The sequence below is a fragment of the Natator depressus genome, chromosome 1, assembly GCF_965152275.1.
Source record: "Natator depressus isolate rNatDep1 chromosome 1, rNatDep2.hap1, whole genome shotgun sequence".
NCBI lineage: Eukaryota > Metazoa > Chordata > Testudines > Cheloniidae > Natator > Natator depressus.
The window spans coordinates 13,918,079-13,945,249 of record NC_134234.1 but is presented as its reverse complement, the minus strand read 5'-3'; the positions used below and the strand labels follow the sequence as shown (position 1 = coordinate 13,945,249).

Here is a 27,171-nt window from a genome sequence, read left to right as displayed (position 1 = left end):
CGCTTTGAGGAAGTCACTTACTGGGCTAGGTGCCCAACGCCTGTAGAAAGCAACAGGAGTTAGTTGCCTAAATACCTTGGAGGATCAGGGCCTTAGATGTTCAGCTTCAGCTCCCCACCCGCACCCCGGGGAGAAGAGCCAGTGCTTCTTCATTCAGGGCACCTCTGGGCTTGGCCGTTCACAGCCCCGCACCAGAGGACTGCAACCCTCCAAGCAGTAGGACCCTGCAGCAGCTCCCGGGGACAGGGGCCGCTGCCAGTGGGAGGCTCCAAAGTGCTTTTTTTTTTTTTTTTTTTTTGGAGCTTCAGAGCCTCCCATTGAAACGTGCAACTTCCCCAACTTTCTCGAAGTTTCTCTGGGCGGGTTATATAGCCCCCTCCGCGGGGCTGGGCGCTGCAGAGAGGGATACGCACCAGGGGAGTCCGGCTGCTCCGCTCGCTGCCAGTCGCGCCGGCCCCGCGAGCCCCGCACCCCCAGGCCGGACGCGAGCCCCCGCGGCGCAGGAGCGACCCCTCCAGGTGAGGGGCTCCGCAGGGTCAAGCACCGGGCTGCCTTCGTCCGGCCGTGCCCGGGGTGGGGGCAGGGGGAGCGGGAGCAAGACGCGGGGGGGGGCGCCCCATGGATCCTGGGTATGGTGAGGGTGTTCCCGGAGTGTCCCCGCGGCAGCAGGGGGGGGGGGTGTGCATGGGGGGGAGGCACACACCCCGGAGGGTCCCCGCGGCAGCGGGGGGGGTGTGCATGGGGGGGACACCTCGGACTTTTTCTGCGGCAGCAGGGTGGGGGGGACACCCCGGAGGGTCCCCGCGGCAGCAGGGTGTGTTGGGGGGGGGAGAGAGACACACACCCCCGAGGGTCCCCGCGGCAGCAGGGTGTGTTGTGGGGGGGGGAGGGAGACGCACTCCCCGGAGGGTCCCCGCGGCAGGGGGGGGGGGGGGGAGGGAGACACACACCTCGCAGGGTCCCTGCGGCAGCAGGGTGTGTTGGGGGGGGGGGGAAGAGACACACACACACCCCCGAGGGTCCCCGCGGGAGCAGGGTGTGTTGGGGGGGGGGAGGGGGAGACACTCCCCGGAGGGTCCCCGCGGCAGCAGGGTGTGTTGTGGGGGGGGGAGGGAGACACTCCCCGGAGGGTCCCCGCGGCAGCAGGGTGTGTTGGGGGGGGGGAGACGCACTCCCCGGAAAGTCCCCGCGGCAGCAGGGTGTGTTGGGGGGGGGGAGGGACACACACACACCCCGGAGGGTCCCCGCGGCAGCAGGGTGTGTTGGGGGGGAGACGCACTCCCCGGAGGGTCCCCGCGGCAGCAGGGTGTGTTTGGGGGGGGGGGGGGGGGAGACACACACACACCCCCGAGGGTCCCCGCGGGAGCAGGGTGTGTTGGGGGGGGAGGGAGACACACTCCCCGGAGGGTCCCCGCGGCAGCAGGGTGTGTTGTGGGGGGGGGAGGGAGACACTCCCCGGAGGGTCCCCGCGGCAGCAGGGTGTGTTGGGGGGGGGAGACGCACTCCCCGGAAAGTCCCCGCGGCAGCAGGGTGTGTTGGGGGGGGGGAGGGACACACACACACCCCGGAGGGTCCCCGCGGCAGCAGGGTGTGTTGGGGGGGGGGGGAGGGACACACACACACCCCGGAGGGTCCCCGCGGCAGCAGGGTGTGTTGGGGGGGAGACGCACTCCCCGGAGGGTCCCCGCGGCAGCAGGGTGTGTTTGGGGGGGGGGGAGACACACACACCCCGGAGGGTCCCTGCGGCAGCAGGGTGTGTTGGGGGGGGGGAGACACACACTCCCCGGAGGGTCCCCGCGGCAGCAGGGTGTGTTGGGGGGGGGGGCGGGGCGGTCAGGGGATATGCCTGGACTGTCCCTGGGCTAGGGGAGATCAGTGGTGTAGAGGAGGGGGGTGGGTCCCGTGGAGTATCCTCCGGTTGCTGGGAAATCCCGTGTGGAAGGGGAGCAGGCGCCGGGAATGGGATGGGGTGGGATGGGGGGTTGAATACGGTTGGTGTTAAGATGAAACGTGAGGCTCTCGCCAGGACTCTGTTCAGCAGCCTGGAAAGTTTGGGAGTGGGGGTGGCTCCCCCCTCCCTGGGGATTGATGGGGTGTGGGGAGGGGCAGAATGGAGCATTTCTGGGGGGCTGCATGCCCCACCCTGGCCCTGTGGAGGATGTGGGAGGAAAGGGGTGGGGGCAGCTGTGTGTGAGGCTGCAGGGTATTAAACTTGGGGTCTGCAGCAGCTGCTTTCCTGCAGTTTGAGGGGAGGCAGGTCTGGGCTCCACTGATCCAAGGGCAGCAGCAGCCTCTCCTGCCCCACACCAGAGGGGTCCATCTTCCAGGCTGCCCCACACCAGAGGCAGCCATTGGCAGGAGCTGCCACTGATGCTCACACAGATCCTCAAGACAGTGGGAGCAGAGATGCCTGGGTTTAAGTAGCCCAAGCAATGGAGAGCAAAATAAAATGAGGGGGAGGAATAAAATAGCAGTGTCCCAGGGATCAGCTCTCTGTTCCTCTCTCCAGCTCAGAGCCAGCATTAAACCAGTGGCCACTACTTCCTCTATCCCTGGGAGCCCTGGGTCGCCCTGCCCAAAGGGTGAACTGCCGCAGAGCAGGAAAGCCACAGCCCTGGGGATAAGGGTGCAGCTCTTTGTTCTCTCTTATTATGAACTAAAAGCAACTCTGTGTCAAAATGCAAATCCTCCGGCTGTCTTAGTGCAAGATCTCTACTAACACCCAAACGGCATTTACTTATTACATTTGTGTGAGTCACTTTGTCATGTGGTTTGTTCTGATCTAGAGTGTGTGTGTGTGGGGGGAGAATCTAAGGCCCTGATCCTGCAAGATGACTCCCATCCCAGACAGACCTGCCACGCTGGCACAGGGATCTGCCTGCATGCATCTCATGGCAGACTGGGGCCCTGGGGAGTGCAGGGTGTGAGTGGAAGCTATCAAGTATGAGCTCCTAGAGACTCCAAGAGCGGCACTAAATTATAACACACAGGCCAATGCTGTTGTCTCACTAACACAACCCCATCACGTAATTCAAGGGTAGGAGACATTGCTCAGAACAGGGTGGAGCTTACAGGCTGAGACCTGTTGTTACTGTGCATTTCCCTAGTCCTTGGGGAGACCTAGACATTTGTCGATTCAACCCTTCTGCGGGCAAAGTTTGGGCACAGCGGCTTCCTGGATGGTGGCTAGATTTCATTGCTCTCTGAAGTAATGGAACTGTCCTAAAGATCTAGCACATGCTTTAAACCAGGCACCATTCTCAAGGGAACTACTTTCTGTATCTGTTTTCTTTCAGAATGAAAAAGGCAAACGTTGACCTCACTATGAAAAAGTTTCAAGGTATCTTTAGAAGAAGAAAACAAAAAAAAAAAACACAAAAAAGTTTGAAACTGTTTAACTGCATAATCCCAGCCCCACATCCAGACGGGGAGATTATAAACTGGTGTATGTGTCTTAAATAGTCTTTCTTGTGGATAGCTAGGGCAAATAAGTTGGTAGCTTTTCATTTTCAGTCTTTCAACAAGGCTTATTATTGAAGGGATCTTAGGCTGTAAATTAACCCTATCCCTAAGGCTGTGTAATTTCCATCCTGTGAACTGCAACATGTCTGCTTGTAGCTGCTTGCACAAATGCTTTCTTCTGTGTGTGTAATTCCTTGGGCCCACCTCTGTTTCCTGTTCTGTTTTCTTTAACCCTAATGCTGCCACTCCAGCTGCTGCTTGCTGCTGCATGCCAGGAACTGAACTTCAGAGCAGCCTCAGCCAGGGGGAAGAATGACTAAAGAGTGGAGCTCAATCGCAGCACCTGGCAGGATGCCTGAACAATTCAACATTAGGTCTTTGGCTACCACAAAGATAATGTCATACAACAAAAAGTCTCGGGCATAGAAAAGGAATTTTACCCCTAATGTACATAAGCAGGTAGCTTTTGCTTGGGACGATTTTGAGCTCTCTCGACCTTTTGGAGCACCCTCAAGCCCAAAGTACAACCCCAGCAGGGAGGACAGCAGCACTTAGCCAGCCTTTGGGTGTACACCAGGGACTACTTGCTTCTTCAGATGTGGGCAGCTTGCTGGGGTTAAAGAGCTCAATCTGATTTGCGTAAAATAGAGTGGGTTTCAGCCACCCTCATCTTCTGTTCAGAGTTGTAGCCTGCAGAGATGACTGATCCCAGCCTGCAATGTTCTACCTTGATTTTGGTGGCCACTGGGCCGCCAAACAGCAGTGATCTTCAGTCTCTCCTAACTTGAGCTGGATTTGAACCACTGTCCTAGAATTGAAGAGATCTCCATCCTATCATCTAGGTCTTTGAACCAACCAACTGCCTGATCATGTCACTTTAAAGTTCCAAAAGCAAACCAGTGAGTTAATATTCAGTTAGAGACCAGGCTTATATTCAAAATATACAGGCCCCACGTTTCAGAGTGCAGTTTGGACTCGCAAGCATTAGCTGCCATTTAGCTCTCCACATAGTATGATTTACTTCTGCAGGTAATCGCATGGAAATTTTTGAGGGTGTAGGTTCGCACCTGCAAAAAAAGGACGCTGGGCTGAAGCCTGGTTGGAAATTGGAACCCTATTAAAGTTATTAAATTGGAAGCGAACCACAGATGCAGATCAGTTGGCATCACGAATGCTATTTCACCTTCCCGCGCTGGATTCTAGGAATGGGGTTAATCGGAAGCGTTAGAGCTTAGACTAGTCTACATGCTGACGTGGCTTTAGGAGGGAATGTAGTCTGACTGATTTTGAACCTTTCACTGCCTTGCAGGTTCACAGCAGTGTCGTGTTCAGTGGAAGCCATGTGGGTGACCAGTCTTCTGGCCCTCTGTGCCCTAGTGGCTGCAGTGCCCTCGGAAGATAAGAAGCTGAGTGATAAGGCAGCCGCCTTAGCTGACCGCAGCGCAACTCTCGCCTTCAACCTCTACCACACAATGGCTAAAGACAAGAACATGGAGAACATCCTCGTGTCTCCCGTGGTGGTGGCCTCCTCGCTCGGCCTGGTGTCACTCGGTGGCAAGGCCACCACAGCCTCCCAAGCCAAGGCCCTGCTCAGCGCTGACAAGCTGAACGACGACTACATTCACGGTGGGCTGTCGGAGCTCCTGAACGAGGTCAGCAACTCCACCGCCCGCAATGTCACCTGGAAGCTCGGGAACCGCTTGTATGGCCCCAGCTCCATCAGCTTTGCCGATGACTTTGTGAAGAGCAGCAAGAAGCACTACAACTATGAACACTCCAAGATCAACTTCAGGGACAAGAGGAGCGCCCTGAAATCCATCAACGAGTGGGCATCCCAGACCACCAATGGCAAGCTCCCAGAGGTCACCACGAATGTGGAGAAGACCGACGGGGCCCTGATCGTGAACGCCATGTTCTTCAAGCGTAAGTTAAATGCCGAGGGTGCTCTAAACTAGTGAGATGAGTGATCAAGTGCAGATGGCACCCGCTAGCCAATACCGGGTTTCACCACCTCCTTCCTAATCTAGACATAAATGATGCAAAGGGCCTAATTCAGCTCCCATTTGCACTGTTGTAAATCAATGGAGTTACACAATGGGGCAAGTGAGAGGAGACACAGGCTCAAAGAGTTTGCTCGAGTCCTACAGGGCTTTATACGGAGGGATCTTTCCCTCTCAGCTGAAATGCACTGGAGTGAAAAACCGGAGCCATTGGCGCTTGCAACAGAAATCTTATTTTAGGAGTGGAAGTGAATTAGTTTCTCCATCTGAAACTTCAGGAGTTCATGTGTTAAATAAATTGGTCCAAATTGATGCCCTGGTAAATAAACTTCAGGTTGCAGGATAGAAGTTTGTTTTGGGGGGTGAGGGGTGGCAAGGAATTTGCTAGTCCCAGTCTCACCCCAAGTTAGCACAACAACAAAAATGGGAATTTTTTTTTTAAACTCCAAAGTATCTGTTCTAAAGCCAGAGACAAGACACTGCACTAGAAAATACTCGTGTTCTCTTTGGTCGAACAAACTGGGGGTTCTGAGATGCTCACCAGTTTAGAGTGTTCCTTACGGGGCTACTGGAGTTAAATTTGTGCATGATGACACAGCCTGTTCCCAATTTCTTGTTAACTGATGGGTTCTCCTCCTCCTCCATTATAGCTCACTGGGAGGAGAGGTTCCATCACAAGATGGTGGACAACCGTGGCTTTATGGTGACCCGTTCTTACACAGTGGGAGTTCCCATGATGCACCGCACAGGTAAGTTTTAGCTTTTGCTCCCTGCCCCAAGATCCACTGGACTAAATCCATCCTGTTGATTTCCAGCAGAGATATTAGCCCAGTTGGTCAGCGTTTCACCTGTTTTTCTTTCCCCACTAGCCTTTCAGATGAGACAGAACTATGCAGCTTTACGCTTAAATCTTAGTACAAGCAGATGGAATGCCATTTATGTTGGTGGCTTTAGATCTGAACACTTGTCCATTAGGAAGAGATTCCATAGGGGATCTAGAATTGGGGCATCAAACAGAGATCGGAATAGTAGGAGCTCTGTCACTATCCACGCTTGTCTACTTTTGGGCCAGTAAACTAGACAGTTTGCTAGTCAGTTTCCCAGATTGCACTCCACTGAAAACATGGGGCAAATTAGCAACAGAATCAGGTGGCTTTATCTGCTTCCCATGGCTCACCATTATTGCCTCTGCTTGCTACTCTTTTTTTCTTTAAAGGTCTGTACAACTACTTTGATGACGAGGCAGAGAAACTTCAGATTGTGGAGATGCCTCTCGCTCACAAACTCTCCAGCATGATCTTCATCATGCCCAACCACGTGGAGCCACTGGAGAGAGTTGAGAAGCTGCTGACCAGAGAGCAACTGAAAACTTGGATTGGCAAGTTGAAGAAGAGAGCTGTGGCCATTTCTCTGCCAAAAGTCAGCTTGGAAGTCAGCCATGATCTTCAGGTAAAGTCTCTCTTGACGCCATAAACCAGACTGGCTGCTATGGGTGGTTCCTGGGTCTTTATCCCACCTTTTGCTTTGAAGGGACAGGCTGGCACATGTGATTTGCTTACGAGCAGAGAAATTTCTGCCAACGTTGGGAAGGTTGTAAGAGACCAGGAGGGTGGGGGAAGAGTGGACCCTGTTGTTTCTGCCTTGGGAGCTTCCCTGAGTGGACATATGTTCGGATCCCCTGGCACAACCTATAAGAACTACATTTGAGGAGCCCAGAACAGGAAGATTTGATCATATCTGCATATGTAGTTCTAACCAGATCCCCACTTGAGAAATTCTCTTCTCCAGCCCTGAAAATGGAGAGTGAAGATGGGGAAATTAGAGGTGTTTTATACACAAGTTGGCTTGCTATACATGGTATGCTTATTACTTACTAACTGCCCTATTCAGTGGAAACCTAGACTAACACTTCTGCTTAAATGAGTGCCTGGCTTCAAGTTGGGCTCTGGGTTTATGGGCTAAACCCAATGTATTGTCATTTTACCCAGCTCGTTTACACTTTTGCAAAAGGGGGAGGAAAATTTCTCCAACTCCCCTGTTCCTTTCAGGATCCAAGGAGCCACGTCCGCTGTTAACACCCCCAGGTATCTAGACTTATTCCCTGAGCACCGGGGTATTATTCTGTATTTACACTACTGAGAGCAGAATCTAGCTGGCTGAGCATATGATTGAACATTAGTGTCTTCCTTAGGAGTCTAACCTACCTGTCTTTCTTCATAGAAACACTTGGCGGACCTTGGCTTGACTGAAGCCATAGACAAGAACAAGGCTGACCTGTCCAAGATTTCAGGCAAGAAAGATCTCTACCTTTCCAACGTCTTCCATGCCGTGGCCCTCGAGTGGGACACTGAGGGGAACCCCTTTGATGCTGACATCTATGGCCGAGAAGAAATGAGGAACCCGAAACTCTTCTACGCCGATCACCCATTCGTCTTTGTGATCAAGGACAATAAAACCAATTCCATTCTTTTCATTGGCAGGCTAGTGAAGCCCAAAGGGGACAAAATGCGCGATGAATTGTAGTTTGAATTTTCAGGTTTTGGCAGGGTTTTTTTTAAATGGGGAAATGTTCTCTTGTATTCTCTACGAACTGATGGGTGCTAGCCGGACCAGCGTGCATTTTGATGTTAAATCCAGCATACCTTACCTTGCCAGAATATTCCACCAAAAGAAAATGCGTGGGAGAAACAGGGGAGGAGGGAGGGAGGGAGGGGGGTGAAAGGCTCAGGAACGATGAGAGGGACCAATTCACTGGGATTCTGTTCCCAATCAGTGGTACATCTGCTGAGATTTTAGGTTATGGTCTGTGTCTTCTTCCTCCTTCCTGCAGTAGAATAAATCCTTATGCCAAGCATGATGGCACTATCTGCCAGGATGCAAACTGTCAGCTGAGGCCACAGTAAAGGTACCAGCCCACACAGTTGCATCATAGTCTGTTATGCCCTTTGTTCTAGACACATGGAGCGCTGCTTCCCCATCCCTCTTCCCTGATATCTTCCTTCAGGTTTGTGCTTAGGGGACAGCTTGCTTCCTGCCACACATAGATTGTTCCTGGTTCCTTGCACTGGGGGTTTCTTGGCTGAGCTGGAAGCCAGGGGGCCGGTTCCTTTATCTGTTCGCTCCTTGAAGTTCTTCTGCCTGCATCTTGCTTGTTAAAGAGAGCGGCAGGGACTGAGTATGCTCCCGCTTTGCAATGGAGGCACTGCTGACAGATGCAGATGTAAGGGAGAGAAGTGAGCCTCCAGGAGTTAGTCTAACCATTTTGGTTACTTTAGGAGAGGGAAACAGACTGTAACAGTCATACAAGTCAGTACGTGCTCTGATGCAGTGGCCCACCTCTGAACATAGATACAAGTAGAATTTTCCCTGTACTTCTAAACCACTTAGCCATGCTCTGAAATGTGTGTTATCCTCCCCCCAAATACTTCCAGTTGAACACAAAGTAAAAACCTCTCCACTCCTTACCCATGGACAGCTGAAATCTTGCAAAAATCTGCTTCTCTGGGAATATTCTATTTAAAAAAAAATCCACCTTAAATCACTCAGCAGTGAGGTGTCTCAGCAAAGGGGCCAAGGACAGCATGGGCCATAGAGATTAAAAGACCCTTTTTCAGGTGGTCCCTTCAGCAGAGGTGAGGTGCAGCTGGGGGAGGGGTGATTTGCTCTGCAGCTAGCATGCTCTACCTGCTCTGTGGATCAAGAGGATTTCAGGCTGGGGGGCTACCAAGCAGCCAACTCTCACCAGCACTGGGCCCACCCTCGAAAGGTTTCATTAACCCCTTAGAAAGGAGGGGAGGAAGTTCATGTCTCGTGGTGCTTTTGTTTCAGTTTGTCAGGATAGACTGGGCAAGAAACACAGTTTACATTTTGAAGATTTCTCTCTGCAACTAGAAAGCTAGAGCCCAAACCATCTCCCAAGGGGAAGACTCCTGCTGACACCTCTCAGTGGGAGCTGGCTCAGGCCCTTCATTTCCTTTTTCTAAATTAGGAAGGCTTTAGATCTTCCATAGCCTGGCTTCCTAAAGACCCTTTCTACATAATCCTCTTTCCAAGAGGGTTCACTCCCCAATGGCTGATCTGCCTAAGGCACATAAGGTAACACTTGTATTTATAGATAGGCATTTTTATATTTATTCGTGAGAAGTGGGAAGTCTCATGATCCAACTCCAGCCTAGAGTTGATGGATCAAAGTGAATTTTTCCCCAAGGGACATTATCAGGTTGAAGCTTGTATTTAAAAAAAATAAATGGTCCTGATCCCACAAATTCCTAAGTGTGTGTCTAACGCTTCTCTCTCTCTCTCGCTGTCACAGCAAAACTGGAACAAAGGGTTAGATTTTTTTTTTTCCAGTTTAATCTACCTTCTATGTAACTGAAGCTGATTGCAGTTAGGGTGGACAGGGAAACTGGACTGGTTACAGTCACTTTCTAGTCTATTTCACTTTCAAGTTCTCAAGCACAAGCCCAATCCTGCGGCATCTGGATTTCAGAGGCTGACAGAGGTTTAATTGGTAAATTTGACTTCCACAATAGTTTTAAAAAACCCAGCCTTTCCTGTTGATCTGAATTTTGGGTATATACCTAAATCTGGGGGCCAAGTTTTGACCTGATCTTGTCTCTTTAAGTAGATGATGATACAAAAGTAAAGTGAAGCATATATGCCAAAATCACATGCAGGTCAGCCCAGAGGGCAATGCTGTCCTTAACACCTCACGTTTGAGTTTTGACAATTGTCTCCAACGGGGTGGGGGGTGGGTGAGGCATGGGCATGTATCAGAATGCACAAAATATTGCAGTGTGCATGCTCAGACAAATCTGTGCACTGAAACCCATGTCTGTCGCACAATTATACAGGATGGGGGTGGGTGGGAGTGTGGAAAACACACTGGGAGAGTGTCAATTTGCATCATGTGAATGGAAGTGTCAGCTTTTTTCCCGTTTTGAATTCTTGTATCACAAAACTATGAGTTGTATAATTTTGCAATAAAACTTTTTCAATTAATCTTGGCATGTGTGGGGGGTGTGATTTGTGACCATGAAGGCCTGGATTGTTTAAATCCTTCATTGGCCGTAAGCAATTGGTTCAAGGGGTTTATCTGCAAAACCTCATCCGGGTGCTGAAGCTTAGCCTACAGGTCCCTGCCCTGTCCACTTAAATCAAACCTGGGTTTATTATTCATCTTGTAATTCAGAATATACCATTCTTCCAACAATTCGTTTAGCCTCTCCACAGGGACCACCCTCTGACACAGGGAAACAGCAGAGTGGTTAGTCATCTGCCTTCTGAAGTTAACAGGAGCTGCGACTGCTCAGTGCCTTGACCCTCAGTGTGTGGCTGGAGAAAAGGCAGGCTTAAAAAAAAACAAAAAACCAATTACAAAGAAAATATGGTAAAGCCAAGAATAGACCCCTCCCACTGCCTCCATCCTCTGCGTGACCCCATTAGCTGGTAACACCAGCCACATGCTTGAAGCACCCTCAATTCCAACTGAAACAATGGGCAGCCCCCATGCAAACAAGGCAAGATGTCTCACTGGTCCACACTTCTACTTTAACCACTGGACACTGCTTGCACACTGTATCACACGCCACCCTGTGCTATAATCTGACCAGTGCAGATTTTAGCCACAGCACTTTTCTTGGTGGACGAACCCGCTAGGCTTTGTGTTCTGAGGAAGAATTGAAATGACAGGCAGGTCTGAGAGAATCGAGGTAGGTGAGGGAATCTTTTATTGGACCAACTTCTGCTGGGCCAAGGGACAGGCTGTTGAGTTTATATAACTCTTCTTCAGTTCTAAGGCAAAGGAACAGCAGGGAAAATAGCATGAAGATTACAGTAGGAGGCTATCTGAGGTACTGGAAGAGGAAAGGAGCGCAGAGATAGAGTGGGGCAGGCTAATCTTAAAAGTAGCTGTAAGACAATACCAAAGGGTTTCATGGCTCAACCAGTCACAATTTACAAAGAGAGCTCTTTCTACTCCCAGTCGTCAAAACTCAGCATTAAGGACCTTAACGTTAAACCAGGCTCTTTTGGACTTGTGTCATCAGGAACTTTCTGCAGATCCCAGGAAGCTTAATAGATTTTAAGGCCACAAAGCACCATTATGCAATCTAGCCTGATGTTCTGCATAACAGACACAGCTCACATGCATCTAGCCCTACAACTCATGCCGAACTGCAACTGGCCTTTTAGAAAGACTCCCAATCTTGATAGAAAGACCCCAACTGATGAAGAATACACCACCCATCCCCCACTTTGATGACCAGGTCTAATGGGTACCACAGTAATACAAATGGTCACCCACACTGTTATAAATGTGTCTTATTTTCAATTTGAATTTTGCTGCTGAATTTCCAGCTCTTGGATGGTGTTATGTTAGACTTTTCATCTAGCTGACAAAGAGTTCTAGTCTCAGAGTTTAGGTAAAGCCCTGTAGTCCAGACGCAGCCTACACCGACAGGGGTGTTTTCTGTTGCTGCAGGAATACCACCGCTCCCCCAAATGTTAGCTAAGCTGAAAGAAGCACTCTTCCAGCAGCGTAGCTGCATGTACCCTGCAGGTTGTGTCAGTCAGGGACGTGCTAGCTTCACAGCCCTGCCCAACATTCCTATGCTGGTATTTTCAAGAGCAGGCCAAGCCTTAGGTAACAATTTAGTTCAGGGCTTCTCACAACAAAAATTTTGGCGGCCTCAGATTGCAGCCATCGACTCTTGATGGTGGTGGCTCTTACAAACGTTCCTCAAATTATTAACTTAATTAAATATGCACATATTCATGGCCAAATCATTGTAATTGACTGATGTAGGGTTTTTTTTTTTCCCTTTTCTTTTGCAGACTCAATAATGTAGTTGTATTTTGGCATCCCTGGCAACTCCCCCAGTTCCCCACCTATCACCTCTGGCCCCTGCTGCCTACCCCAGACCTCCACGGCTCCCCATCACCCCCCTGGGTGCCACTGCTTCCCCACCATTGCCCCAAGCTCCATCCTGCAGCCTCACACCCCATACTTACTGGGTGCTGTGGCAAGGAGCAGTGTAAGGCTGGCCTTCCTGAAGTCCCTCTGCCCTGAGCTGAAGACCAGAGCCTGCTGTCAGAGCCCCAAGGCTGAAGTGGGGGGTGCTGATGCCCACCCCCAGAGTCCTGAGGCTGAAGACAGGAAGGGAGGGGGAGAAATAGAGTGAAGCCCAGTGCCAGAGCAACTGGGCCTGGCTGAGGATGGGGGAGGCTGAAGCCTGCTCCCAGAGCAACTGGGTGCTGCAGGGAAAGGCTGCAGCTTTGCCCCCTGCCCCATCTCTGCCCAGGAGACTGTTGTGACTGCAGGAAAAACCCATGGGGCCAGCGTTCCCTCTAATTTTTCCCACCCATGTGTGGAATGAATTTTGCTATGTGCACCACTGTGGAAGTGATGTGACACACACATCACCTTCATATTGGTGCACATAAAATTTATGTGGTAGGGCTGGGGCTGATGAGTTCAGGGTGCAGGAGGGGGCTCAGGGCTGGGGCACAGGGTTGGGGTGCAAGCTCTGGGGTGGAGTCAGAGATGAGGGGTTTGGGGTGCAGGCTGCCCCATGGCTGCGATGGGGAGAGACTGCCGCCAGCCCTTTCTCACCACAGCAGCTTGGGGCCATGTGAGAGGCGCCTCTCCCCAGCCATAGCAGCTCCGGCAGGCCTGGGCTCCTCTGCCTGCCTGCCTGCGCAGCCCTTGAGAGCCTGCTGAGCAGCCACGCAGCTTACAGGGAACGTAGCTCAGTGGCTACATTTGAGAAACACGGATTTAGCCGATTTACAGAGTTTAAGGCTAGAAGGGATCATTAGATTATCTAGTCTGATGGTTTGCAAGAGTAAATCTGTCACTACAGTCATTTAGCAAACACACTGATGCAGTAGGTCTTTTATACATTTGTACAGCAGCCAGGACAAGTACATCTCTCTCCTAATTGGAGCCTCAAGGTACTATTAGAATGCAAACAATAGGATCTATAGTAAACCAAGTGAGCAAACCTGTTAAGATGACAGAAGAATTGCTCTAACTTATTAAAATGAATTTTCTTCAAGAAGTTAATGGTAAAATTCTCAGCAAATTTATGTATCCTGTGGTTCTGAAACTTAATATTTTTATTAGCATAACTCTAGCAAGCAGGATTGAGACGAATACATTTACAAGAGTAACCGGGTGAAATGCCCAGGCTTGTGTTATACAGGTTATGCTAAAATGTCCCTTCTGGCCCTAAAACATAGACCAACTACTCTACTGACATCTTCTGGCCACAAAGGGTTTTTTCCTTTTAGCAGAAGTAGTTTACTGTATCTTTATAAGAAATTCTGTTTTTGCAGCACAGGGCAATAATGGGAAGGGTACTAGGGCAGGGTAATCAAGTATTCCTTACTTCCCTAATCCATGGCATCTACCTGGCACTTCCCCAACATGGCTGTAGCACACAGGGTTTCTTTTAAGCATATGGACCAGTTACAGGTTACTAGTGAAATCCCATTAACCACTCTCTCTTTCCCTCTTTTGATTGCACAACACTTCTGGCTACAGTATTTTTTTTGCACAAGAACAAGGCTCAAGGGGAGTGCTAATGTCCCAACCCATATGCCCTATATAACACTGGGAGAATTTTCACATTTCAGTATTTCTCATTTTAATCAGAGCAATATGTAGATTAAGAGGCACCTAAATGAGACAAGAATCAGAGGGCCTACCAAGAATTTACAATGCAGACTTCCACTATAGGACACTGTGAACCTAAAAACTGTAGGTAGCCTAATGCACTATATCCAGTGTTAGGAATGGATACACACTTTTCAGTCTAACAAATGAAGTTAGCAAAGACATGTGGAATTCATGGTTAAAAGCCTGTTACTGAACTGACTATTATAGCTTCCACAGTGGCGCAAATGTATAGACCAGTGTAAGCTATGCTCCTTGGCTCGAGGCTCTTATATAGGCCTGGATATTATATTTAAGATAGTTGGACAGCCTTGCATAATGTAGCAGAAGCTATTTTAAGTATTCCTTTCTTTCGTATACTCCAGTATACCAAATGAGTTTCGGACATGCCCGACTGACAACCCAAGAGCTGATTCTCCAGTGCTCACAGGGGGAGGGAGCACGGCCGCCCTGTAATTGTCTGCTTAGTGCAGGGGTTCTCAACACTTCTTTTTGTGGTCTAAGTGCGGCCACCAATTCTTGCTGGTGGCCACTCTGACAATTTTTCCTTAAATACTTGATTAACTTTAGAAAAAACATGTTCAAATCATTGTAAATTTATATATATTTATTTACACAGGGCTTTTTGCAGACTCAATAATAAAAATAATTGCAGTGGTCTCCCATTTTTTCCTGGACTTACACAGGATAGAAACACAAATAAGGTGCTTTGCACGTTCTTATTTTTTGTTGTTTCTTTTGTTTTGGTTGCTTTTTTAAAAAAAATTAGACCTGGTGGCTAGGAAGTCTGCTGCTGTGAAAAGTCATATTTGTATGTTTGTTACTATCACTTTTCACAGAAGCAGACTTGCTAGCTAGCTGGGAGGCAGCGAAAAAGTGATATTAACATACAAGTATCACTTTTCACAGCAAATTTACTCAGCCCCAGCAAGTGGAGGAACAAAGTAAGCCCTGGATGGGGAGATAGGCAGAAAGGCAATGAGGGCCAAGGACAACGGAGGGGAGGGGAGGGGAGGTCAGGGCTGGCACCCGCTGTCGCAGGGCTGGGTCCCAGTGCCCAAAGACCCACAGCCAGAGCCTGCAGCCCACCACCCTAGGGCTGAAGCCAGAAGTCCAAGCCCCACCACCCCTGGGAAGGTGGGGGAATCTCACTCTGGCTGCCTGATCCTCCAGCATTTGTGGCTTGGGAGGGGGGTGGGGGGAGAGAGGAGAGAAAGAGAAGGACCCAACCCCCTGCTAGTGGTCCTAGAGGAGGGGCCACTGCTCCCCCACTCCCCAAATAATCACCCAGGAATCTGTGGCCGCAAGAAAAGCCTTCGGTGGCCACATCTGAGAAACGCTGGCTAGTGCAGTATCTCTCAGTCATGACCTCTTATTCAAAGACATTTTCACAATCCTTTCATTTACCATAAAAGAGTAAATGTATCAATGATACACCTATGTAATTTGCATGTGCTTGAAGAGATTGACAAAAGAAACATTGACCTTTATGGGTAAGGGTGTTGTGGGAAGGGGGAGAGCAAGATTTTTTTCTTCGGGTTGCAATAAGATTAAGATTTAATGACCCAACTGCCTTTTGTTCTCCTCACCTGCGTTTCATGAATATGTTTTCTCCAACCCTCTGCCAGTTCAGAAACAGCGGTCTTTAACATATACAAGGAGAGTCAGGTTTAAATGAGAGGAAATTCATACCTCCTAACTTGCTGAATTCCCAGAGCAATCTAACGCAAAGACTTAGACCTGGCATACACTACTGTATGCTGAGTAAACACCGATGAAATTCTCGTCAGGGAACAGTTTAGTTGTATTTTCGAATACAGTAAGATCTACTACTTGAGTTTATCCTACAGACCTGGAGCCAGTCCATTAAAAAGGTTTCTTTTGTACAGAGATGAAAAAAAATCACATCAACACACTTCAATTCATATTTTACCGCAAATCCAAATGAAAAAAGCTCTTTCCAGTGCCACGTAGAACCACCTTCAACTCCTAAGAGGTTACAAAAATTTTGCATCTCAGGGTTCACACTGAACTCTCAATTCACTAAAATCTCCAAGAGTTTAAAAAACTGCAAGCCTCAATATACCAAACTCATGTAGCCTCTTTCACAAAATGCTTTCGGGCGTGAACTTTACCGAACACCAAAAAGCAGCTGGCTAACAGCACACAGCAATGCTGAAGTGAAGACGTCTCCAAGTGCATTTCCGCAACTAGGATTAACATCCCCACCCCCGGCCGTTTAAGTCACTTGGCATAAAATTAGTGTCATCGAGGAGTCATGACTCCAATTTAAGGAACATTCGTGAGGCCTACGCACCAGACTGTGGCCAGAGTCAGGGAAGCACACTGACCCGGCCTGATTCTATTTAGCTTGACATCTGACAGTTCACCCCAAAAGGTGATAGAAAAAAAAAGGAACTTGGGATGGGCAAAATTTTCAGAGAAGTTGGAGGCAAAACTTTTAAAGAGCTACACTGATCAAAAGAAGAGTCTCCACATTACACTGTCTTTTATGATTTTATTAAGATCCTTTCACGGGCCACAGTCCACCTTCTCCTTCAAGTGTTGAAAAATCCTACAACAAAAAAAAAACCAAAACACTTAACGAGAGCACAAATTTCACTGATCACTGTAAAGTTATTAGTCATCCTGACCCCAAATTATCCTGCTGGTCTGACGCTCCCCTGGACTGCAATCCATTACCAGCCAGGCCACAGCATTCCACCACTGTAACAGGTCTAAAACGAGCTCAGTGAGGCGGATTCCTGACATGATTGTGAAAGCAATTGTGGTTTCACTCAGTACAAATGGTCCCCTTTACTTCCCTAGCATTATCCACACACTTGTCATTGCCTCTAATGATCGGTCAGATTATAAATTAAGGGACCAAAGTAATCCAAGGAAATGTAACGAGGGTAAGTATACTTCGATTTTACAAATAAAATTCCTGAAGCAGGGATCAATGATCCAGTGATGTGTTGTATTTGTTTGTAAACTGCTTCAATAGGAGAAAATATCCAGACGTGTTTGCAGCTATGACTGAAAACACACAGGAACAGATCTATTGAGTGAGATTGTATCATTACAGTCACTGAATAGACCTGCACTTTATTGGTTAAATCTATGAAGTGTTTGAAATCTTAGAACATGAGCTGGAATAAGGAGAAAAGATGGTGCAAATTTTACAGACTGTGGCATACTATAGGTGTGAATGATACAGGTGCTTTCAGAAGTTTCTGACAGAGAGAGTTGGGTTCATATTACAAGGCAGGTTATCCCAAGTATACCAGCTGGCAGAAAAGAGGAAAAAGGTCAGGGTAGAGTACCACTACCGTAACATCATGGGAAACTTTGGGTAAGGATTCCTAAGAAGTATAACTCAGTTTTCACCTTTGTTGGAATTTCACCTTTAGTGTCTGAGCACTAAGTTTGAGGCCTCTTTTGCTATAACCCTTCTCAGACAAATAACCCGGAAGTCATCAATCAAGGACTCTGATTCAAGGTCCTGAAATCCATGATATAGAACATAACATGGTACAGGGCACTTGGACAAATATCTCTTTTCAGACTCGTCATCATATCTTCACTAAAGGGCTGGCGTTAACTGGTTTAATAATGCAGCAATGGTAAGGAGTTACACAGTGCTCCACCCACCACAATCGCCTCAAACACTTCACAAAACTAGGTTCCTTACCTATTGCCCTTACTTTCCACTCCATCACCCCAGACCCTGCACTGCAGCAACTGACCTTGCAGTCAAAGACTGGGTGCACCCTAGAAATGGAGGGGAACAAATACAGAGCGACAGGATGGTCGGGAGCTACTGACTGAACAGGTCAGTCAGTGCTTCTTTATAACAGCCCATGTATTTCTGTACTCAACTTTTTAAAATTTTATTTTACATTTGACAGATTAGCAAATTTGTGGCTTAATGCCGATTTTCAAAGCAACATAGGAGCATTATTCCTGAACAGACCAATGGTTTAATGCCCTGCATGTGTCCCATTCTGGTGACAGGGCCACACAGAATTCTTTGGAGAAACTCAGATAATGCATCTAACCTTGTTTGTTCCTGACTCCAGCAGAAGATCAATCTCTACCTCAAAACATGAGGCTTGGTAGCCCTTACTGTTATCTTTGCTAGAATAAAAGTTATCATTTCTGATGGGCATCACACTAGTTTCTACCATTTCAGAGTCACAGAACAAGGTCACTTACCCATTATGCAGTGGGAACTGGCTGAGGCATGGCTGGCTGTTCTGGCTTGCCACCTTTCTGCTCTGAGATGGGTGTGGTGGGTAAGATCTCTTCCTTGGGCTCCACAATGCTGACATGGTCTGGCAGGGGTTTCTTGGGTCCAATCTTCCCACTTGGGTCCCAAGGCAACATAATCTTTACTTTAATACCCAGCACACCTGAAAAAAGTGCAATATTATAACTGTGGTCATTGCATTTAAAGGAGATAAGATGCTCTGTATACACTCAGATGCTGAACTGATACAAGTTCTAAAACATTGCCATGTTTATTCAGTGGGAGCTTCCAACATCCACATAAAACTTACACTTTGGGTAATCTGTACTAGGACTCAGTTATTAGTGTGAATTAACATCCTTTAGGCATACGAAGGCATAGAACAAAACTAGTCCAGTAATTTTCCTTTCATCGTTTCATGCACTGCTCTCTCACAAAGTGGGAGCTTTAAACCCCAGTTTCCTGTGCTAATTTATAAATATTCTCTGTATCCCTTCTCAGACAAATGCCTCAAAATCATCCAATGAACAGGACACTCTGCTAAGGTAACCTAAGCACAGTACCAAAGAACATGGCACTGAACAGGCTACACTTACACAAGAAATGTCCTTTCTGACTCGTCATCGTATCATCACTGAAGGGATATCAGGTAAGATAACTGCTCTCATCTCATGTTCAAGGACTGTTTGCTCATATGTGACAATCACTTAGTGATCCGAAGAGTAAAAAATAGCTTGCATCCTTTTTGAAGCTTTAATTATATAGACCTGAAAGACTTTTACATTCTCCCTCATGCTTTTTACCATAGAAAAAAATATCAGGACTATCTAGTCTTGCATTTTGTTTCTGCCAGGAGCCCTGGGATGATTAGAGATCTGGGGTGGGACTACTTGGCTTTCAGTGGTATTTTATAAACCCAAAGTCATAATTTTATCCCAAATGCTTCTCAGGAACAGGGGTTAAGTAGGTAGCTAACACGTTTTGAACAGTGACTTAAAATCCTTTCTTCTCTCAACTACTTAGATTTCAGTCTCACTAATTCCAGTAGCTCTTCAGTCACCTAGGGTATTGCCCCCACTATTGGTTGAAGTGAGCCTCCCAGCCCAGGGAGACAGACTCGCGCCAGCAGGGCTCAGCTACACCTGACCCCTACACTTGAGAGCCCAAGTTCCAGCCTCAGCTGCAATATGCACACTGCTACTTTAGCACACTAGCTCAAGTCAGTCTACCCTGGCTGCAGGAGGATTGATTTAAATCAGGGCGATTTAAACAATTATTTATATCACCAAGTGGAAAGCCTTGATTTAAATCTATTTTAAACAACTTTTCCATTTGTACTTCAGTTCTCTGCTACAGAAAGGTGCACTCTCATTGGTTGATATAACCCTTAATATACGTTTATTTACAACTAGAGCCTTTACACTAGATTTGGTACATCTTTTTGCTACCTAGGAGGCTATACAACAAACAACATTTATTTAAGAATGATTTAGTTTCTAGTTTCAGATTATTAACTGTACATTTTTAGTATGTTAGAAAGTGGAGAATGATATATTGCTTCTTTACTAGATAATGAACTTGTAGCACAATTTGCGTCAAGCTACATTAGGATGGTAACTGGAATTTAAATACAGAACACCATACAACACTTATCAGAATACGTTTCACATTTACAACTAAACGATTTATTACACAGAGGAATTCACTGTAGTCAGTGAATTGCACTGATTATTTCAGGTCAGTCAGGGGAAAATTTTCAAGTATGTCTAAGTGAAAGTGACTGGAGCTTAAGATCCTACTCACTAAGTTTCTTGAAAATGACAGTCTTGTAAGTCACTTTGCCAGTCTCTTGTACACACTAGCACCGCTCCTGGGGCCCCCACAGGATCAAGCCCTTACTAGTGTTCATTACCAGTTGTGCCATGTTTATAAAGCATGACCTCAAAAGTTAGAGGTTTTCCTGGATTTCTTTCTTTATATAGAAAGGCAGCCTTAACTCAACTACAGGCTCATGTATTCAGAATATTTATTTAAAATGTTGAGAGTACAATAAATTTAGGCCTTAAAATATTTTGTATTAATTCAGATTTCATTTCAAACAGGATTAAAAATAATAATAATAATAATAATAATAATAAAAAAAATCAAGCCAACTAAAAAAAAAATTTTTAAAAAATCACTCTTATTTTTAGCCACACTGCCAGGCTGGGAGTTTTACTCCTGGCTGCAGTGTAGACACACCCTTGCAGCACAGGTACTCAACCTGGGATCGCAAACCTGCTTGCCCTGCCTTTCTTTATGGCTAGATGGGAGAGTCCCAAAACTTTCTGTTGTCACATTGGATTATCACACGGAAAAGGCTGAGAACAACTGTTCTAGAGAATCCTCCAACAAAAATGCTACAACCCAACCTCAGTGTTTCTGAAACAAAAATCCTTTCAGGCCTCCTTTATCTCTTGAAGCTTAAAAGCTCATTTTCCTTTTGCAGCTCACTTTTAAAGTCCATTTCTGATCATCAAGCCTTACATCAAGAGACAGCAGAGTCTAGCTTGCTGGAAAACCTGACTGCCAGTTACTGTGTAAACTCGGGCAAATCCCACTTTCCTCATCTGCATGATTGGGATAATATTGTCTTACCTCCTCCCAAAGGGATTACAGGAACAATCTATACAGCACTGAAAAAAATGTATGTATTTTCTGGGCTAACGATTAGAAACTTTGAATATAGATGTATGCATATCCAAAGTGACTGACGAACTGATAGGCAATACTGCTGCAGGAAAACACAACCAGCTGATGTGCTGACCCATAGTACGGTACTACTAAGCGCCAGTCAACTTGCTAACTAGGAATTTTACTGGCAGCTGAAGACAGTTTAACCTGTATTTCCAATTTATTTATATAGGACAAGAGCAGACGATGCGCCATATTAGACCAAATGTGTGTAACAGAAGACAGCCCCAGACTGTAAGGGCTTGTAATTTCAAAAGGCAAAACAGCATTACAAGTACCAGTAACTAGCAGCAGTTAGAGCTGAATACTCTGCACAACAGAAAATGCACTGGAATTCTGGGAGTGACCACTCCTGTAGCTGTCAGACAGCAGGGATGCTGCCAAGGAGCAGCAGAGTGGCAGCACTTAAGATTGTCTGGTACTAAGTGCTAATACAGGGAGCCAGCCAATTGCAAGGGGATACATATTCCAAACACTCACCCTGCCTGAGGAGGACGTGGCGCACAGCTGTATCGACATAGTAGTTTACAGGATCTCCACTGTGGATCATCAGGCCATCCACAAACTTCATAGACTTGGCTCGCTGGCCTCTGAGTTTACCGGACACCACCACCTCACAACCCTTAGCACCACTCTCCATGATGAAGCGGAGGACGCCATAGCAGGCTCTTTGGGGAGTGAAAAGAGCTACTCAGTGGTTGTAGAGAGCACTGTGTACTGCACAAGTAGGGGATATGGCTGTGGAATGTGCCACCTAAACCCTCCATAACCATCAAATTCTGATCCAAAAATCCAGCTCTCGTTAAAGTTTCACCAAAGGGGACTGTTGCAGCATTGTCAGCCCCACAGCCTTGTTTACTTTTACACAATTTTTCTAATAATTTCACTCCAGAGTTCCAAGATTGGGAATTCTGTGCCTGCTTCACCTTATGCTTAGATGTTATGGGCATTGTGCACTGCTCAGCACAATGGGCTCTGGTTGCGACTACATGTAATTACATAAAAGAAAAAGCACTGGATAGCCTATTGAGGTGGAAAATTCTGGCTCTCCATCCCTTCTCAGACAAATGCCTCTAAATCATCCAGTGAACAGGACCATCCTGCCAAGGAACCCAAGCACAGCATCACAGAACATGACACTGCAAAGGGTGCACTTAACAGGATACATATCCCTTTTCTGACTCGTCATCGTATCATCACTGAAGGGATCTTAACATGTGAGACCACAGGTCATTTAAACCACAATTCATTTCCTAGACAGCTTTGAGACCGAAGCGCCATCTTTGCTAATATTTCGCCCCCACCATTCCGAATAAATGGGTGTAAATATAAGCTTTTCATGTTTGACTTAGCCTGCACCCTCTTACTAATCCACTCAGTGACAGGGCAAGTTCTATATTAAAACTAATAGCAAATTTTATTGCCAATTGTGACAGCCCTAAACAAATCATGTTTTATTTAATACTTAGTTATGCCATGTGCTATCAACAGCCTTGTGTTTAAACACAACACAGAAATGGCAGTTCAAATAAACTCATTAAAATTTGTTTTAAGTTTGCCGGAGTGTAACAGTGGCTTTAAAAAAAAAAATCTACTTTTGAAATAAGAAATCTACCAGAGTACTTGTAGCACCTTAGAGAGTAACAAATTTATTTGTTGCATCCGATGAAGTGAGCTGTAGCTCACGAAAGCTTAGAGACTAACAAATTTGAGCATAAGCTTTCGTGAGCTACAGCTCACTTCATCGGATGCAACAAATAAATTTGTTAGTCTCTAAGGTGCCACAAGTACTCCTTTTCTTTTTGCGGATACAGACTAACAGGGCTGCTACTCTGAAATTTACCACCTAGATAATTAACATTCAGGAAAAATTAGATAATAGCACTTTACAGCTTTATTCTGTCAATCCTAACTTAACCTGCGTAATGCATGCATTAGTCCCAGTCCACAAACACAGTGGTTAAGGAATTTTCCTCAAAGCCACAGAGCCAGTGTCAGAGCTGGGATCAGAACCCAGAGTGCTCCCAGTCACTTTATTACATCTACAGACCATTTTATTACACTTCTGCACTTACCGACGCACTGCTAAACCTCCCAGAAGTTTGTAACGCAAGGATTCTGCTTGGGCAATAGCACAAAGACCTCTTGTGGCCACCTTCTCAGCATAGAGCTACAAAACAAGGAAGAAATGCTCAGAAACAGTTACAACAGTGAAGGTTAGCAGACTTCATGCATACAGGTAACAGGAGCCTCAACTGCCCTCTGTGCTCCCTTCTCCTTTGCATCCAGTAACCCACTAAGTTCCTTGATACTTACACACCTGCAGGATCTTTACCCTTAGACAACAGATTGTGGTTTTTACCTGCTTTGGTGTTTGTCCTCTGCTCCTCATGTTGAGCTGAGACACCCTAGTGATTCTCCATTGAAAACCAAGGCACCATTAAGGCATGCTTGGTGCAGTCCTGGAGGTGCAATCCTACCAAGCCAGCCCAGAACATTAGACAGCCCTGGAGGTGCAATTTTTCAGAGGTGTCCAACTATGGACAGCGCTGGTGATGCATCCTGCAGGGTGGCTATGGTCTGCTGGGCTGTGCTTGGAGGAGCATCCTACCAGACATGCCCAGCACTCTGGGACAACTGAAAGCTTAATAAAGAGATCACAGTCAGAAAGTGAGGTTGAAAGTGTAATGTCCTAAGCAAAGCACAGGACAAAAGTCAGCATGGTCACAGTCACCTGGCAATTTCTCCCACTGAAGTTTAATCAAAGTTCCATAAAGCAATTAGCTTTATGTGATGGGGAAAAGGAAGCTAAGAATCGCATTAACACAGATCCTACCAGCAGCAGCATGTCCAACAGTAGCTAGCAGCAGATTCTTTAGAGGAAACATAGTAGGCAATTACGTAATAGTCTCCAGAGAGGAAAAGTTTCTTCCTAAACTCCATCAGATAACAGTTTATGCTTTTACAGATGGACCCAGTTTTACAGTCCTTGCAAACTCTGTTTTAATTCTTATTGCTGTACTTTGGATGCTGTTACCCATCACAATCTAGGCCTCAAAGGTACCTTGTGACAATGAGTTTCACAAACTAGTTACAATAATCAACAGCAGTGGTTCTCAAAACTTTTGTACTGGTGACCCCTTTCACATAGCAAGCCTCCGACTGCCGCCACCCCCCCCTTTATGCATTAATAACACTTTTTTATATATTTAACACCATTATAAATGCCAAAGGCAAAGTGGGGTTTGGAGTGGAGGCTGACACAATGCAACCCCCTGAGGGGTCCCGACCCCCAGTTTGAGAACCCCTGATCAACAGAAGCCATCAGTTTTGCAAGAAGTAAAAGACAAGAACCAGTAGCATTAGCTAACAAGGATCCATTCTAACTCAAACCTGCTACAGGTCATAATACATTCCCCATTTTTGGTCTTCTAGCACAAATGCATCTCCATTGGTGGAGAGAAAAAGTGAAAATCTAATGCCTCATATCCAATACTATTAAATCTTACTTGTGATGACTGTTGATAACACATATGCAGACAGATATGTGACTTTTAAATTGTTGTCACATTAAATTAATGCCTTTTCTAGACCTGATGTAATCAAAAGCAACATCAAGGCTCATTTTAAGGTATCATCAGAAAATGAGACAATAAAAAGAGAAAAGCCACTTACCTCAACGCTTCCTTCAGGAAATCCAAACCTCTTCTGTACAACAGCAGTCAGCTCACGGATTCGGCGTCCCTTCTCACCAAGAACGTTTTGTGTTCTGAATAAAGTAAACATGGTTATTGGAATCTGCAGCTGTGAAGTAAAACCTATTTGAGGATTTAATTTTTTCTCCATGCCAATGTACCAGTCTTACTACAGTATATTACTGTGCCAAGTCTAGTTTTAAATGACCGACTAAATAGGGATTACAATCGTTCTCAGAGACAATTCCACAGTCTACCCTCATCACAAGGAAGTTTCCCCTAATATATGGGCATTTATTCACCATTTCTTAATTTCTTTCACATTTTCTGGTTACCATCTTTCCAAAGAAATACGGTCACGTATAGCAGGATTATACACAAGTGTCACAGATTCTGGCTACTGACGAACGCTGTGAAAGAATAAGGAGCAAGTTTCAATTACCTGGTAGCAAGGATGATAATTTCAGTCCTCGTTGGAGTAACTCGGACCTCTACTCCAGAGTATCCATCTTCAGCCAACTCACGAGTCAGAAACTCATTTAGCTCAGCTTTGAAGATACCATCAGCGACAAACTAAAACAGAAAACAGAACAAGTCAAGCTATGTTTAACAGTTCACAAATAAGTTTTCTAAGTAAAGTTTCATTGCTGGCTGAAGGTGCTGGCTGAACAGCCCAGAGTCTACATTTATCTTCACAGAACAGCAAAGACACTCCCTATGCAAGGCCAAATTTGTCTCAACCCTGCTTTAGGGACTACACTTCTAACATCAGTGTAATCCCTTAACAATGATCAGACCAAGACTTCAAACAAATCCAGCTAAAACCAAGCTCAAAACTAGCTGATAAAACCATGCTTTGTTTCGCTTTTCCAAATGGTAGCTCTTCCTAGCCAGTGTGAATTTTAAGAAGTTAATTATGTCAGACTACCCCCAATCAATAAGTAGTTTTACTGCTTAAACCCAGGCCCTGACTCTGAACACACCCGACAGGAAACATTACACCTGGTTACAAGTTTGGCATGATTTGATCCCTACTTTGCATCTGTGTTAGTTATGGACATTAGAGGGTTTCACACCAGGTTACTAGCCCTGGGGTCACCAAGCCCTTAACCCTACGGGTCTCCACTTCCGATAAGCTCCGCAGACCAAACTCACTGGAAATCTGAGTTTTACCCTGCCAGCTCCAGGGCCCACTTTATGAAACACTGTCTGGCTGTTCTGCCGCAGGGAGGAAAGAGCGAAAGGTTTATACGCTCTGATAGGACACCGGCCCTCGCCTCAAGGGATCTGAAACCCGCTTCCCCAAGGCGGGGACCCTCTGCCCAGGGCCAAGCGCGGAGCGGAGCCCTAGCCTCTGCGCAAGGGGGAACGAGCGGCTGCTTTCAGCCACGCGGGCGGCTCGACTCTCCTGCCAGCGGCCTCCCCGGGAGCGGGGCGCTTCCGGGACGCCTCCTCCCAGCCCCGCACAGGCTCCGCGCCGCGGGCCGGGGAGCCGGGCCAGGCCGCCGCGGGGAGCCGGCCTCCCCCAGGCCCAGGCCCCACGCGCCGCAGGGAGCCGCCATGTTGCGCCCGGCCGGGCCCGGCCTTTCATCCGTCTCCATCCGCCCCCGCCGCCGCCCCGGCAGCCCCGCCCCGCTGCCCGGGCCCTGCCGGGCGCTCACCGGCTCCCAGCCCGGCCGCTATGGCCGAGCTCCGCGGCCGCTGGGGGCCGCCCGCCGCGCTCACCTTGCGCTTCTTGGAGATTTGCACCGCCATCTTGCGTCGCGCCGCCCGGGCGAAAGGAAGAGGCCCCCCCCGCCCGGGGGAGGATATAAGGTCCCTTGGCCACTTGCCATTGGGCCGCGGCCGGTCACGTGGGCTCGCAGGGGCGGGTGGGAAATGTAGTCTTCCTCAGGGACACCCCGCCCCCCCCGCCGTCCTCTGAGGGCAGGGGGTCAGGGCTTGTGTCCGCTCGCGCTGGCACCACACTCACTAGGGACAGGTGTGGGTCTTTCAGGTCAAAGCGCTGTGTGGACACTCTTATTCCAGATTAACTGGGGGTCTGCAATATAAAGTGAAGTTGGCGTAAATTACCACGCACCGACCTATCGATGCGCACGGCCGCATCTCCATGCGCGTTCCTTCCCGGCCGCCGTCAGAGCTCGGAGACAGCGGCACAGTAACCCCACCTCCCTGACCGGCACGAAGCCATGGTGTACTACTGAGCACGGTCTCGACCTAACTGTCCTCCAGCACTTTGTGAACTCCACGGCCCAGGGGTCACGGCCAACAGAAGCCCCCCAGCGCTTTAAACACCCCCCCCCGCACACACACATTAGTGAAATGTCTTTTCCCTAGCAAGCACACGTTAGC

At 47.5% G+C, this 27,171-nt stretch overlaps 2 protein-coding genes and 2 non-coding genes across 5 annotated transcripts; 1 reads left to right on the top strand and 3 right to left on the bottom strand.

The window, feature by feature from the left end:
• The first annotated feature begins 380 nt into the window (after positions 1-380).
• SERPINH1 (serpin family H member 1) lies at positions 381-10,463 on the top strand. The gene is made up of 5 exons (XM_074955101.1): positions 381-518; positions 4,772-5,385; positions 6,113-6,211; positions 6,679-6,911; positions 7,683-10,463. The coding sequence occupies exons 2-5, from the start codon at positions 4,803-4,805 to the stop codon at positions 7,983-7,985; spliced, it is 1,218 nt and encodes a 405-aa protein (XP_074811202.1). The 5' UTR covers positions 381-518; positions 4,772-4,802; the 3' UTR covers positions 7,986-10,463.
• Positions 10,464-16,643: 6,180 nt separating this feature from the next.
• Positions 16,644-26,633, bottom strand: RPS3 (ribosomal protein S3). Of its 2 annotated transcripts, none has more exons than XM_074955091.1 (7): positions 26,545-26,633; positions 25,262-25,392; positions 24,800-24,893; positions 23,200-23,294; positions 21,605-21,792; positions 18,358-18,554; positions 16,644-17,913 (listed from the first exon to the last, which is right to left on the bottom strand). In XM_074955091.1, exons 1-6 carry the CDS (start codon positions 26,572-26,574, stop codon positions 18,361-18,363), a joined length of 732 nt encoding a protein of 243 aa, XP_074811192.1. In that variant the 5' UTR covers positions 26,575-26,633; the 3' UTR covers positions 16,644-17,913; positions 18,358-18,360. The 2 variants fall into 2 exon arrangements, with proteins under 2 accessions (XP_074811192.1, XP_074811185.1); XM_074955084.1 differs by having other exon boundaries at positions 16,644-16,714.
• LOC141981147 (small nucleolar RNA SNORD15) lies at positions 18,884-19,031 on the bottom strand. The gene has a single exon (XR_012637689.1). It is a non-coding gene; the product is annotated as a small nucleolar RNA SNORD15 (small nucleolar RNA).
• On the bottom strand, positions 22,179-22,329 carry LOC141981146 (small nucleolar RNA SNORD15). The gene has a single exon (XR_012637688.1). It is a non-coding gene; the product is annotated as a small nucleolar RNA SNORD15 (small nucleolar RNA).
• Positions 26,634-27,171: the final 538 nt, after the last annotated feature.

Excerpts from the sequence above, each read along its gene's own strand:
- SERPINH1 (XM_074955101.1), top strand. The coding sequence starts at position 4,803 with ATGTGGGTGACCAGTCTTCTGGCCCTCTGTGCCCTAGTGGCTGCAGTG. Across the intron at positions 6,212-6,678 it reads TCCCATGATGCACCGCACAG|GTCTGTACAACTACTTTGAT; the intron begins GTAAGTTTTAGC and ends TTTTCTTTAAAG. Across the intron at positions 6,912-7,682 it reads AAGTCAGCCATGATCTTCAG|AAACACTTGGCGGACCTTGG; the intron begins GTAAAGTCTCTC and ends CTTTCTTCATAG.
- RPS3 (XM_074955091.1), bottom strand. The coding sequence starts at position 26,574 with ATGGCGGTGCAAATCTCCAAGAAGCGCAAG. Across the intron at positions 23,295-24,799 it reads TTCCTGAAGGAAGCGTTGAG|CTCTATGCTGAGAAGGTGGC; the intron begins GTAAGTGGCTTT and ends CTTGTTTTGTAG. Across the intron at positions 21,793-23,199 it reads GGAGGTTTAGCAGTGCGTCG|AGCCTGCTATGGCGTCCTCC; the intron begins GTAAGTGCAGAA and ends CACTCCCCAAAG.